General features: G+C 39.6%; 1 protein-coding gene across 6 annotated transcripts in view; it reads right to left on the bottom strand.

Moving 5' to 3' along the window:
• The window catches only part of ADGRB3 (adhesion G protein-coupled receptor B3), a 424,323-nt gene that overhangs the window by 89,233 nt on the left and 320,532 nt on the right, over nt 1-14,558 (bottom strand). For all 6 annotated transcript variants that reach the window (XM_033143214.1, XM_033143211.1, XM_033143210.1 and 3 more), the window contains 2 exons: nt 12,923-13,026; nt 8,537-8,639 (listed from right to left, as the gene is read on the bottom strand). In XM_033143214.1, the coding sequence (XP_032999105.1) occupies nt 8,537-8,639; nt 12,923-13,026 (207 nt within the window). The remainder of the gene's footprint in view (nt 1-8,536; nt 8,640-12,922; nt 13,027-14,558) is intronic.

The following is a 14,558-nucleotide window of genomic DNA, read 5'->3' as shown; positions in this document are numbered from 1 at the left end:
TACCAAAGGGCAGGATCTTTTTTTCTTTCTTTTTAACACATCAGGGTTTGTTCATTTGCTCAGTTGCAGCTTTTGCCATTTGAGCTGGAATACGACCAAATGTAAAAGCATGGGAAGGGGGAATAGTGTCACACCAGGAATAGCTTCCTTGAGTCATCAACAGATTGCCTGGAACTATTGCAACAGGTGCTTTCAAAGGGACATGTTGTTGCTCTTCATGGCTGTGGTGTGGGGTGATTTCCAGAGGAGAAAAACAATTAAAAATAGGCCTAAGAGAATGCACAGCAACAAATTCCATTTTCAGAACAGCATGTCATGATGTCATTGAAATAGTTCAGACAGGACTCTGAATCCTACAGGAGTAAATTGCAGCAAAGTGCCTCAAATTATATACTTTCCCTATTGCAGTGATGCTTTCAAGGGCTCACTGCACCTCACCACAGGGGTGTCTCAGCTAGGTCACCTAAATGCTGTAGATCATCTTATATTCTAATTCTGATACAGCCAAAGTGGTAGGAGCCACACATTATAGGGGGCATCAGCAGACCTGAGGTTTGCAGAAGTGCAACAAATATTTAGGTGTGCCACCTATCTCCATCACCTGCTTTTTGCCTTCAGTGAAAAATCACCATGTGTAGCCTATGGTAGCTGCCAGCTAACCTCTAGGTAGATTGGAACTTGTTGAAAGCTTCACTCTACACTCAAATAGCAAGACAGGAAAGGCATAGCTGTAGCTCAGTGGTATGGCACATGTTTTGTGAGTGAAGAATCCAAGGTCCAGTCACTGGCATCTCCAAGTAGAGCTCCTATCTGAAACCCTGGAAAACTGCTGCCAGTGCAGGATATGATTCTTAGATAGCCAGACCAAAGGTATAAGGCAGTTTCCTATACCCCATGCTAAGGCAACATGAAGTTTGTATTGGGAGAGCAACATACAGGAATGTAAAATAGGAGCCAGCAATGGATTGTTGTCATGTCAAATTTGGGCCCCTTTTAAATGCTAGCAAGTCCCTTCCCTGTTCAGTCAAGCCTGCCCCACTTTTTTTGCTTACCAGAAACAGCTATTTATTTTGGGGGCATTGCTTCACTGTATTAAATGAGATGACCTCTAGGAGCATGGTGTATGGATTTCCCCTCCCTGAAAAGCCTTAAGTAGAGCATAACAAATGTGATGCTTTCATTTGATAGGGATGATACGGTATTCTGCTTGTGTTGTGAAAAGCTACCTTGAATTCTGCCTTAAAGGATCATGTGTTGTGCAAACTCCTCTAAGGCAGCAGGACATACCAGTAGACTGAAGCATATGCACACCAAGAAGGATGGAAGGTGCAACATAATTAGCTGCCTCCATCTGCCTTGATGCATTTTTGCAAAGGATGCAGACTTGTTGTCTTTACAAGGAAAATAGGTAAAGTGTTCTGTTTCATTTACATTGCCATTGCTAATGAAGCTGAAAAAGGCAGTTTCAGAATATGAATAAAATGAAAGTGTGTGTGTGTATACACACACAAGTTATTGAGGCGGATACCAATCACAGTCTCAGTAGGGGAAAGCCTACAATTGTGTTAAAGCTGGAACATAATCAAACAATTTATAGTAGCAAGCAGCAAGGTCCAGAGTGACAAAATGCAGCAGTTTCTCTTGGTGGCATGGTGAGCAACAGCAAGCAGGTAATAATATGGAAAGAGTTATGTGATATAGGCCACAGTCTAAAGAACCATGCAGCACACTTTTCTGGAAGCTATGAAACTCAAGGGAAACTCCAGAGGCAGCTTTTAATGCAGTGCAGGGAGCAGTGAAAGAGAGGAGAGGAAATAAGAAAGGACCTAAGATGGTATGAGAGGCCGGCAGAGACTAGTGGGTAGGAAGTGGCTGCAATGTTGAGCAGCAACTGCGGCAAAGAAGGGGCTAGATCAGGGTGCTGCAGCAAGAGGTATGCATGCGGCCCTCAACGTCTTTTTTGGGTGGTCCTTGGAAACATTTGATGCCCTCCAGCCCTCTTGCTGCCTTCCCAAAGCCAGGAAAGTGAGGCACTGGGCTTTGAGAAGGAGGCATGAGGGCTTTGACGGGGTCCTAGAGTCCTTCCACCTCCTTCTCACTTTTGGTAAAGCCTGGAGCCTCCTTACCCATCTTTCGGCAGACAGCATGAAGGTTGGGGGCATCAAATTTTGGCCTTGCTTCCCCCCCCTCTCTGCAGCCCACGGGTTCTGTGTCAAAGTACTCTTGCGGCCCACTTGGTATGAAAAGTTGGGCCGCTGTGGTCTAGATCTTCACATATCTAAATTTCCCTGTAGCCCATAACCTATTTCCCCCCCCCCCCACTGTCCATCTTTTCAAAAGAGCTAAAAAGCTATGTAACCTACACTTCTGAAGCCTTAAGCTTAAATACTAGTTCACAGATGAGGAAGTGGGGGTGGAATGTCTCTCTGCAAGCTATGTGCATTTGAAATTTTTAGAAAGTACTTCAGCTTTGAAGAATTCAAGTTGGTTTTGTAGGATCCCAACTATATAAGCTTGAGCTTCTTCCTCCTGTGGCACAGATACAGCTTAACCCCATTTCTACTGAAGAAGACAAGAGGTAATTTAACAAGGCAAAAGTACAATCTTCTGAAGTCCTTGAAACTGCTATCTCCTCATAATTCATACAGGGGAATTGTATAAAGCTAACAGAGACATAGTCATAAGACCTAATTTATAAGAACTAGAGTTTAATATCATCCTAAACTATTCCACTGCAAGGATTTCATCATTTTTTCTTGCAGACCTCCTAAGATAACAACATATTCTGTGAAACAAAATTAAAAAAAATCCTTCCAGTAGCTCCTTAGAGACCAACTAAGTTTGTTATTGGTATGAGCTTTCGTGTGCATGCACACTTCTCCAGATACCATATTCTGTGGGCACTTTCGGCTAGCTAGCAAGAACAGCTAAACTACATGTTCCTCATGCACATTAGTTATTGTATTCAACACTAAAATATATATTTAAAACAACCTGGTTTGATGCCTTATTTTATTTAATAATAAATGGCAATTAGGTATTTGTTTGTTTCCATGTTTCTCTTAAATGTTCACCATCAAAACAAATGCCTTTGGATTTTTAGCACATGCTTTTATTGGGTTTGGAGATCTGCTATCATGAAAGGCTTATTGCCTAGTAGAAGCCCTGCTGATTTTCTATGGCCTGGCTCATGTAATAATTCAAGAAATGAAATGCAAGGTATGAAGTGGGCAGTCGTGAACATAATGCATCACAGCAATTAATGCGGTTGTCACTAGAGGGAATACAGCCTTGATCATGGGAATGGCTGTAGACAAGCCTTCACCATCCTGGTGCCTCCAGATGTTTTGAACTATAACTCCCAACAACCCCAGCCAGCACAGCCATGCTGGCTGGGACTGATGGTGGAGGAGAGATACCAGGTTGGCAAAAGCTGATGTAGCCCAAAAGAGGCTGATCACCCAAAAAAGGGGAAACAAATGTACATAAAATGTGCACACACTAGTTTGAATGCACCAATGCAAATTTAGAAATATTAGTTATAATTTAGATAGAAACACAATGCATCTCACCATAATTAGGTAAGCAGTGACCAGGTGACATATGTTCCTGCTTAGTCTACTATCAAGGTGCTGCTAATTCTTGATGGGCAACCTCCAAGCCCCTGCTCTCGCTTCTTATGCTTCTTTATCAAACAGAGGGCTGTTCTCTGTAAAGTAGGGCACATGGCTACCCTAGACAAACAACAACTGCCTGGCATTTATCCATGTGAGTTATATGTGCCCAAGGACAGTGAGGCTGCTCACATAAATTAAGAGAATATTGCATGAATTTGCATTAAGGAGTTGCTTTGAAGAAGGGAGCCAATCACAATGCTACTGCTGAGACTACAGAACTGATTGCCCTAATGCCATGGTGCAGTACAGGAGGTCAGTTTATCTTGCCACCATCTGTGGCAGCGGACAGATGCTCAATAACCCAGGAACTGTAGATCTTGTGCTTGTCCAAAGAACAACAACAACCCAGCAGACTTCTGTATTGTCACTGTGTCTTCAGTAGCAAGGAGACAGAAACAGCAGCCAGTTAACTGTAGTTAGAAGAGGCAGTTCAAATACTTGGCAGGGGTTTGCTGTATAACTGGTCCCTTTGCCTTCAAAGGCTTGTGGTCATGTCAACACTAGAACAAGAGAGACTGCTTTTCTGTAAACCACTAATTGCGTGTTTTATATTTTTTGGAGTGATACGTTTTCTAAGGTAAATGTAAACAACAAATGTTAGTGTTAATCCTTGGCCTTTGATGGAATATTATCAAAAGGTAGGATTATTTATTTAGTTATTTGCCACATTTCTATCACCAGTTCTTCATCCAAGGACATATGGTACATACAGTTAAGACTTAATCACTGAACAGGGATTTTAATGTGGTTTTCTCACATCTACACCAAACCATTCTTCCTATATACATAAAAATGTAATGCTGTCATTGTGCAACCCCCCCCCCCACTGGAAAATTCATAGTGCCACATCACAATCCTGAATTTCCATGGTGGTGTGGGAGAGGGAACAAAAGAGAAAACAGAAGATAGAGAGATACATACATAGGAAAATGGCAGTTTTAAGCAACAGCAGAGGGTTGAACAAAGCAGAGCTGGAGAAAACAGAGGGGGAAACTGGTGATTTTAAGCAATAGCAGAAGTATGGGTAGAGTGAGGAGGGGGGTAATACAATGGTTGAGTACATCATTAAGGGAATTTGGGAAGGCTTTGTTGTGTTAGCTTTTTGGTGTTTGCATCTCCTTGTTAAACTGGTTTGTTTTCTTGAAAAATAACCCCTCACTGTCATTATATCCTTGCATTATTCAAACCTCTGCCATTGTTTGAAATCAGTATCCTTCCACCCCCACTTTACTTAAACCTCTACCATTATTTGAGTACAGTTAGAAGGGGGGACGATGACACAGAAAGGAAATAAAATGGCTGTTTTAAACTTCTCCTTCTTCTATTACTCAACTCTCTCAAGTGAGAGAGATATAGAATGCGGAGCTCTTAAGTATCCCATAACAACTTCCAAGAATGTAGTTCACTCCTGCGACCATTTGTTGCTTTCAACATAAAGTTCCAGATTCTGTGTAGCAATTTAGAGAGGGTTTTTTTATTAACAAATGAGCACCCACATATATACAACACCCATCAACTGAACTTAACCTTCTCCAACTGAACAAGCTAGCTGACAGCCTTGCTCTTAAGATTCTATTGATCTTAAAGGTACAGAAACATATATCAGCAAGGGGCAGTGGGAGCCAAGAGGGGATGCAGAGAAAGGAGGAGGCATGGAAAAGTGGAGTGGTCTGTGTGCACAGGAGAGTTGAAAAAAGAGGAGGTAGAAAAAGGGAGTGAAGTTGACAATGGGGTGTGTGTGTGCAAAGGGAGAGAGGATAGGGCATGGAAATGAGGGTGATATGTGTTCAAGGGAGAGTTAAGAAAAGTAAGGAGGAGAGTGGAGGAAAAAAGAGGCCGGAGGTAAAAAATGAAGGTGCAGAGGGGGTTGCAAGAAAGGAGGGATTAGGAGGCATGGGGATGGGGTTGAAAATGAAAGCAGGGGCATGAAACAGTCTGAAGAATGGGGGTGTGGCTTCATAATTGTGTGGATGTGAAAAAGGCACTCAGCAGCTGCAATGTGTGGGAAAAGAAATGCAAGAGGTTGCCATGGGGGTCCTATAAGAAGATAATATTTTGAACATGGCCTTAACTCTGTTTTGAGTGGGAAGAGCAGGGTTATATCTCCCTTTCAAAAATCCCCAATAAGTATTATTGTTCTGTGAAATACTGAATCTGAGTACAAAACCCACAAACTGGAATCTCAAATAAGAATGTGCTTATAGTAATTCACCCTCAACCTGTATTGGACACTATAGATTGGATTTACAAACAACTTTGGAGACATGCTAGTTCCAAGCTTAAATATCTTCATGTGCATGAACAAATAAATCATGCAGGAGAAATATAAGCACAGACCTGGTTTCACACCTGCATTTTGAACTGTCATATCCACCAATTTTAATCAGAAAGGTATGGCAATATCTGACCTCCACCAAAGCAGCACAAAGCTTTGCTGAATTGTGTCCATACATGGGAATTTAGCATTAAACACATGAGATTGCACAAAATGCAAGGCTGTGCTGCTATCAGAATATATTAGCTAGGCAGTAAACAAAACTGTTAAAATTAAATTTTGCTAGTAATTAATGAAGACACATTTTGGCACAGAATGTCTTACTCTGTCCTCCATCCATATAATATGCTTTCTCAGCAATTCGTATCTATGGACTGAGAGATGATATAGACTAGGGGTTGGGAACCTTTTGCAAAATCATTTTTAAGCTAGAACAAAACTGGGTTGTAAATTTGCTTTGATTTCATTTTTGGGGTGGGGAGGAAACCCAGCAGCACTTTCACAAGACAGGGCATTAAATCTCAAAATACCTTTTCAGAAGTGATATAGTGAGCATTTTCTCACTGCTAGCTGATACATTTTGTTGGAAATGCCAATTATCTGAATAGATCAGATGTACACACCCCTTTTATATGCACACACTTACTTCCTGCTGGTAGGATGATGGGAATATTCACACCACACACTACAAAGGGAGGAGAGGGAGTTTCCAGTGTGGGATCACACACCATAGGAGAAGGCTCATCTCATATTCTCTCTCTCTCTCTCTCTCTCTCTCTCTCTCTCTCTCTCTCTCTCTCTCTCTGTGTGTGTGTGTGTGTGTGTGTCTGTATAGGGGGCTATAGATGGTGTCATTTCAGATACAAATGCTAATTTATTAAGTGTATTTAAGACCTCACATGAACAATCTATCTGAGTGAGCTGTAAAAGATGGGAGGAGGAAACTCACCCAGTTTTCAGCTTTTTGCAATGCTTTGTGCACAGCTGCTGCTGCTGTGGTAGTTACTTGAGTTACTCCCCCACTGCACTACCACTTGAATGCAGGAATAATGGAATACCATGGTAGCCTAAAGAGGCAGTTTTATGATACCCATAGCTGTAAAGTCAAAACTTTTGAGGTCTATTTAATTTCCACTTCTTGAGAACAGTAAGAACATCTAACTGAAGTCAGTGGTAGAATACTCATTGATTTTAATGGATTGGTTAGAAAATGGCAAAAATGAGTAGCAGCTGTTTTTAAAGTATCACACATACATATATTCAACATCAATCTGGCCCAGATGCAGTTAAAGGCAAAATGCTGATATTAGCTCTTCAGCTTCATCCCACAATCCTAAACATTTGTCATGGATCATCCACTGCAAAACAGAACCCTTGCAACACATTTGCACTAACAATATTGGAGTGACACAGTGCTAGATATGCCCTTCTAATTATACATTTGCTGGGGCAGCAGGTTTTAGAGATCAGACCATGCTCTCTCTCTCTCTCTCTCTCTCTCTCTCTCTCTCTCTCTCTCTCTCTCTCCAACTAATCAATTTACCAGCAACTGGAAATATTAATGAAGCCAGAAATCCCTCATAGAATTTAGAACAGGAAGACCATAGAGTACAGAATCCATGCACCAAACACATGTGCCTATCTTAAAACGCTAATTTGCTTTAACCGAGAAAGCCAATGTACTCATACTGCAATTTTCATTTGTTGCCTGCACAAATGCCTAGCCATGATCCACTTATTAGTTATACTTCCACATGACTGAATATCATCTTGATCCATAAGACAGTGCAAAGGTAAATGGATTGAAGCTAATAGGTAATATGACCCAAAACCAATACAGGAAAGTAAGCGACATTGGTTTGAATGGAACTGCTGTGTACTGGGTTTAGGATCAGATTGAAAGGATCGGCGAATAACCTCATGTCTTTCAACCAGGCTGAATCACGCCTGACAGTCATGTCCCAATATCAATACACAAATATAGGCAGAAAAGAAGTCACACTGTAAAGAGAAGGTGAATAATGCACATGCAGAACACAACAATTATCACCAGCTAAATCAGAGTTTTATAGCACTCACATGGCATATAGGTCTGTTCAAATCTTCAAGAAGAATACCTTAAGGCTGAAATCTTTTGTGCTATTTACTTGGGAGTAAGTTGTACTAAACTCAATGAAGCTTAGTTCTGGGTAATAAAAATAAAATTGTGCTATAACTATTTTCATACCTCCCATTGAATGTCAGTATGCTACGAAAAATGACAAAAAATACAACCCCATCACAACACCAAAATGAGCCAGAATCTGTGTTTTTGATGTATCATGTCTTTGACGTTTTTTAGCTCTGAAATTTACACAAGTTTGCTACACAAAATGCTAATTATTGAGAGGGAAGGTTATCAAAAGGAAGTTTGAAAGGGGGGATTCTTTGACAACATAGGCAACATGTTGAATAATTTATTTGGCTCTTATGTGCAAATTTTAAAAAAAAAAATCTTAATTTTTTTGGACAAAAAAAGAGAGCAAATGTATTCAGCTATACAAAAACAGAATGCAATTATAATATAAATGTAGTTTATTCATACCTTATTATGTGTCTGCGTTTGTCCAACCAGTATAAGAATATTTGATGAGATAATAGACAGGCAGAAATTAATTAGAATTATTGACCTCTCAGATCTGATGTATCTGTCCAAAGAAAGACACACAACAAAAGGCTATCTAAATACATTGCATACCAATATTGTATTTTTTTAAAATAAAAAAACATTAATTCTGACATTTTAAAAAAGTTTTAAATAGCACTTCTGAAAAATAAAATGCCTTCTGTCAGAGGTCTGAAGATAACTTTTAAAATCATTATTTTTCGTTATCAATAACAGCATTGCATAAGAAAAAAAACAAGTACAGTACTCCAATAATGCTCCAACAATGCCAAGAGATTTGCTACATGTGTGTTGGCAATTGGTGTTAATAGCCCTTGATGCTTATGATACAGCATTTTGAAATTAACAGCTTGCACCACCTAGTTCTAGAGCAATATAGCTGCTTATGGCTGGTTGCAACCCCCTGGGAAATGATTTACAGAAGCCCTACTAAAATTATTGCTTTTGCCCAACTCCGACTCATTTCAATAAGATACCCACTGCTTATTGTGTGATAGGAATATTTGAGCATATAAGTTTAATCTACTCATTAATTATGATGCTAGGTTATACTTACAAAAAAGCTTGTGTATAGAAGCTAGAATACAGATAATTTATGCTACTGCCAAATAATGCATTAGGTTGACAGTTAGTTCCACATACACACCACTGCCAATAGTTGCTTTGCCAGTACTGTAATTTAGGAAACTTTTTTAGTGTGTGAAAGTTCAAATTTTGTATATATTACGTACACTTTTGCACGCTGTTTGATACGGAGAATCATTCAGAGGAAAATACTACAGTTCAAGATCAAGTATCTACAAAAAAGTAGCCATCATTCAATTATTGGCTCTGCTGCACAAAATGCCTCCCCCTGTGCTTTGTTGAACCCCTTTCCCAACTGCAGCAAAAACAGGCAAACACCACACCAGCCTTGCATAATGAAGAATATTAGTTTTGCATTGAGAAAACTATTTTGAAGGGCGCATGGACCTTCAGTAAATTATGAAAGCATTATGAGTACTAGTCAATTTAAGTTTAACTTAGAGTAGACCCACTGAAATTAATGAACCTAATTTAGTCATGTTTATTAATTTCAGTGGGTTTACTCTGAGTAAATCTTAGTTGAATGCTACCCCATGTGATCTAATTTTATTGTTGCGCTAGGGAACTGATCATCATATGATCAACACAAGTCCATTGCACTTCTAACAAAAATTAGAGCAAAGTAAGAGAACTTGTAAAGTCTTTTTTTTTAAGTCACAGGAATAATTTCACAGGAATAGGAAACCAAATAATTTGTTGCCCAAAACCCTGATACTTTCATCCGTCCTTGCCAGTGAAAAAATGTTGCTCTGAGATATTCCTGTGTTAAATTATCAGTGTGATGTACAACTCAGTTGTGCTGAAAATATTTAAGCACATCTATATGGACTGTGATAGCAATCCAGATTTTCTACTCAACTGGGTTGTGGATCAACTAGAAATATGTTGGGATTTCTAGTGGTTTGCTTTGCATTAAGTCAGGGATGTTCTACTGGCAGCCCATGGTGCGGATCTGATATCCAAAGCAATTTTATCTGCCTATTGTTACTCCTCCTGGTTTCTAATCAAAGTGTTGTGAGAGCCTGAGCATACTTTTATTCATAAATAAATAATAGTGTGTGAGAGAGCCATTCCACTCTTTAATGTTACATCTCTCTTTCAGTTTCATATAAGACACCTGGGGGTATGCCTGAGTGCATGTGCCCCATAATTGTGAAGTAAGGCAGACAGATGCAAAAGAGGGCAGGACTCCCACACTGCAATAGATGTGCAGGAGATGAAATTTCAGCTATTGTAGCTTGCCTTTCAAGTTAAGCTGTTGCAATGTCCTCTTCTACAGAACTATTAAAGGTGGGGAAGCCTTGTCCTGTTTTGCATCTGGTCACCCTATTGTAAAGCCTTTATGGCTAGGAAGTAAAACACGATTGTACCATACATGAAAGTATGCATGTTTGTTCCTATATTCAGAATTATTTTTTAGAATGTTAAAAGAAGAAGAAAGTATTGGTTTGTGTGGCAAAAATCCCTGCAACCTATTGGGATTCTGTCCTTAGAACAAAGTGGACTCCTCATATATATATGTCCTTCCCTGTACTAAAGAAAACTCATTGTAGATAAGAATCCCACATGCTACCCAAGGATTCAAATAATTCAGGCTTTGCTCCATTTTTGTTGTTGTTGCTATTTGTGCATTACTACTTTTAGTAAAGACTGGGGTGCATAAACAACCTCAGTTGGGTGTAACATTCATGGTTATAGACACTACCAAGTTTATCATTTAGAGACTGATACTAAACCTAGGCTTCCTTAGTTTTAGACTCCATCAAGTGCTAGAAAAGTAATCCCACAATGCACTGGGCCAGCTCTGCCAAATAATTAGGTGTGAGGACAGTGATGTATTACCCTTCAAGTTTCCCCACCATGATGCTGCTAGGCTCACTGTGTTCATTTAGATCAGAGCTTTCCAAACTGTGTGTCGCGACACATTAGTGTGTCAACTGCAGTGTGTAAGTGTGTCGCGCAAACACTCCCAGCGCTCCTCCTGGGGCTGGAAAGGGGTTAGCTTAACCTCTGGTTTGATACTGTGTCATGGAATGATACATTTCTTTAAAAGTCTGTCACAAGCATGAAAAGTTCGGAAGGCTCTGATTTAGATGTGTAACTATATGAGTATTCACCTATGGTTTTTATGTGGATTTAATCATTTATTTGTTTCATCAGTGTCATGTAGCAATAAATAGTACTGATAAACCATCAGTTAGTACTACAATGTTCTTTTAAAACTATTTTAAAAATAATAATTTCAAGAAGTGTCCACTTGGGAAAGGATTAGCTGTAATTGTAATTCACTGTCATTTTACAACTCACAGACAGATTCATCCCCCCCCCACCCCCACTTCTAAACTGCAGCAGCTTCAGTTGGAATTTCTCCATGGCTTTCATTTGTGAATGTGATCTATCGGCAGCTCACACAGTCAATCCTCAAGATGATCCATGAGGATGCGTTCGCATAAGAGCTGTGATAAGGAATGTGCGACCATCTAGATTTTGTTGGGTGACAGCTCCCACAATCTCTGGCCATTGGTTATGCTGAGACTTGGATGGGAATTGGAATCCAACATCTGGTGGGCCACAGATTTCCCCATCTCTCACACATGTTGCATGTCTTGGATCTCATCAAATAGAGCTGGGTATGTGGAAATCACTATAGGAAATCTCAGTTTGTGTGGGACCTTCACTGTACTAATGTTCACCTGGGGACACTCAAGGAACACTGTGTTAAGGCGAAATTGAATGTGTGAAGTTGCCTCAGGTCAGAAGTTACTGAGGAACTTTTGAGACCAAAAGTCTGAGTGATAAAGCAAGCAAAGGCAGCATTTGTTTGTGTCATAAGGCCAGGATCCTGGAGTAGATATCATCCAACTTCTCATTTTAAAGAGAAATCACTGATTAGAATTGTGATTACAATGAAGGGCTATCACTTCAACCCAGAGCTCTTTTCATCTCATTTATTTACAATTTATTTATTTGATTTATATACTGCCTTTATCAAAAGATCCCAGGGTGATGTACAATGTTTAAAACATATTTCACAGAGCATAATAATAAAAGCACAATACAAAGCATAATAATAGACAGCATAATAACAAAACAATGTTAATAACAATCCTTCCCCCCACCACCACCTTCAATAGGCCATACATTATTTAATGGGTGAAGGCCTGGGTAAAAAGGAATGTTTTCCCCTGGTACCTAAATACGTGTAAAGATGGCACCAGGCAAGCCTCTTTGGGGAGAGCATTGCACAGATGGGGAGCTACTACAGAAAAGGCCTGTTCTTGTGTTGCCACCCTCCAAACCTCTTGAGAAGGGCCTCAAATGACAAGTACAGGGCCTGGGTCTGTTCATATGGGGAGAGGCATCCCGTATGTGGGATTCTCAACTGAAATGGCAGGCCCACACACTCTTCTCCAGTGAATTGAAAGGGGAAACGCTTGACAGTGGTGGAGCTTTGAATATGGCTCCCCAATGTTGAGAAGGAATGGTGATAATAATAGCAGATATCATTAATGCTGAATAGGAAGAGAAAATAGGGCATTTGATCACCACCAAGCAAGCTTGAACAGAAAACGTGTCAACCTAATCAGACTTATGAATACATTACAACTCTTCTGCAGGAGCGATCTTATTTTTCCTAGATTAACAGAAACCCTTCTTCAATGACCCCTCAGTTCTGAATAATTGCACATTTCTATAAACCCACACGAGTCAATTACATACCTCCATAGTGCTGCATAGACAACTGCTAGGGTGATCAAAGCCAAGCATGAAAGGCCGCTGCCTACTATAAGGGTTACTGAGGGAGCACCAGATGATTCCATGATCTGCGGGTCATAACAAACATCTATCAGATAAAACTATGTTCCAGTAACTAAAGCACAAAACCAAAACAGGAGAGATAGATATCTGATGTAGTGATTAGCCACATCATCTAAATAGCATTGCCAACAAGTAACCACTTCTCTCTACTTCAGCCTCTGTCCTAGCTCCCAAAGTATCTGAGGCCTGGGTATCTACAGAATACCAAGACAGTAACCCAACTGGTCTTTGATGATCTCCAAAGTAGTCAATTTTATCTCATGAAAATAAATACATAGATTTTTTTTTAGGGAGAGTATGGAAAGCAAACAGTCTGATGAGCACCCATAACATTAATGGACATTTAAAAGCTCTCTAGGTTTTGCTTTGAGGGGGAAAAAACTACACAAATAAAAATGGCTTTCCTCCTTGAAAGGCAGAAGTATTTGGATATCAATGTTCTAAACAAATTATGTGATTTATTCTGACAAATGCAATGCCAACTAATTTCTTATCCAAAATACAAGATCAAACTTTCTAACTGTACAGGAACTTTGCCTTAAAACCAGCATTCATTTTCTTTGTGTCTCTTAGCAGCTAAGAGGGTACCAATTTAAGAACAAAAGAACAAAACTTATGCATCATTTGTAAGATCTGGACCTCTGAAACAATAGCATTTCTAATGTTTAATATTTATAGGAGCTGAAGTATAAATGACCTTGAGGCAGAAAACCCCTTTTTTGTGTACTCTGAAATTACCCCCAACACCCCACCTTTGCCCTACACACAAGCATTTACACTGGGTTTTGTTTTGTTTCAAAATGTACACATTCAAAACAATTAGACCTGGAAGTTTGCAGTGATCTGCTGCTTGATTTAGCAGTGTGCTGCTGAAAAGCCTCAAGGCTCCAGTATAAATTGCATTTTATCAAGGTACAATTTGTAACCGAGGTGAGGCAAAGTGTATATCTTATCCAGGGTTTTAAGTTTATTTCTGCCAAACACTTATAGTTTACTGCTGAGAAGAACCTTGCCACACACTGAAAATCTTTCCCCCTTAAAGCTTCAAGGTGCTTGCTCTTTAAAACCAAAAACAAAAAAAAACCAACCTATTTTATAGGCATTAATACTGTTGAGCTCCTATTTCTCTATCTTCCTCATTGAATTCATACTAGAGGGTCTATTTTACAAGATATCAACAGACAGCATAGATTCCCTGTAATGCCCAATGCAGAACTGCAATCTGTTTAACTAGTGTAGCTAGGTTCCTGCTTCTACCAGCAACAATAAAAAACCCTTGTACATTTTTTTTTAAAAAAAGAAAAACCAGGACTGTAATACATTACATTACAGTTGCCAAGTTTTCTCTAAGAAAACAGGAGTACCTCAGCACCTAAAACTGACTAGCATTTAGTTATAAGGCAAAACCAGCAATTCGTTCCCAAAAACTAAGAACTGCTAATAGATAAGAGAAAAGCCAGTCTTTTCCAGACCTGCAACGCTGATACAATTTCTCATCTGAGTTAATTCTGGACACATTAAAAAAACAAAACAAACA

Source organism: Lacerta agilis, chromosome 3 (assembly GCF_009819535.1).
Source record: "Lacerta agilis isolate rLacAgi1 chromosome 3, rLacAgi1.pri, whole genome shotgun sequence".
Classification (NCBI taxonomy): Eukaryota; Metazoa; Chordata; class Lepidosauria; order Squamata; family Lacertidae; genus Lacerta; species Lacerta agilis.
This window is presented reverse-complemented; position numbering and strand designations above follow the sequence as displayed.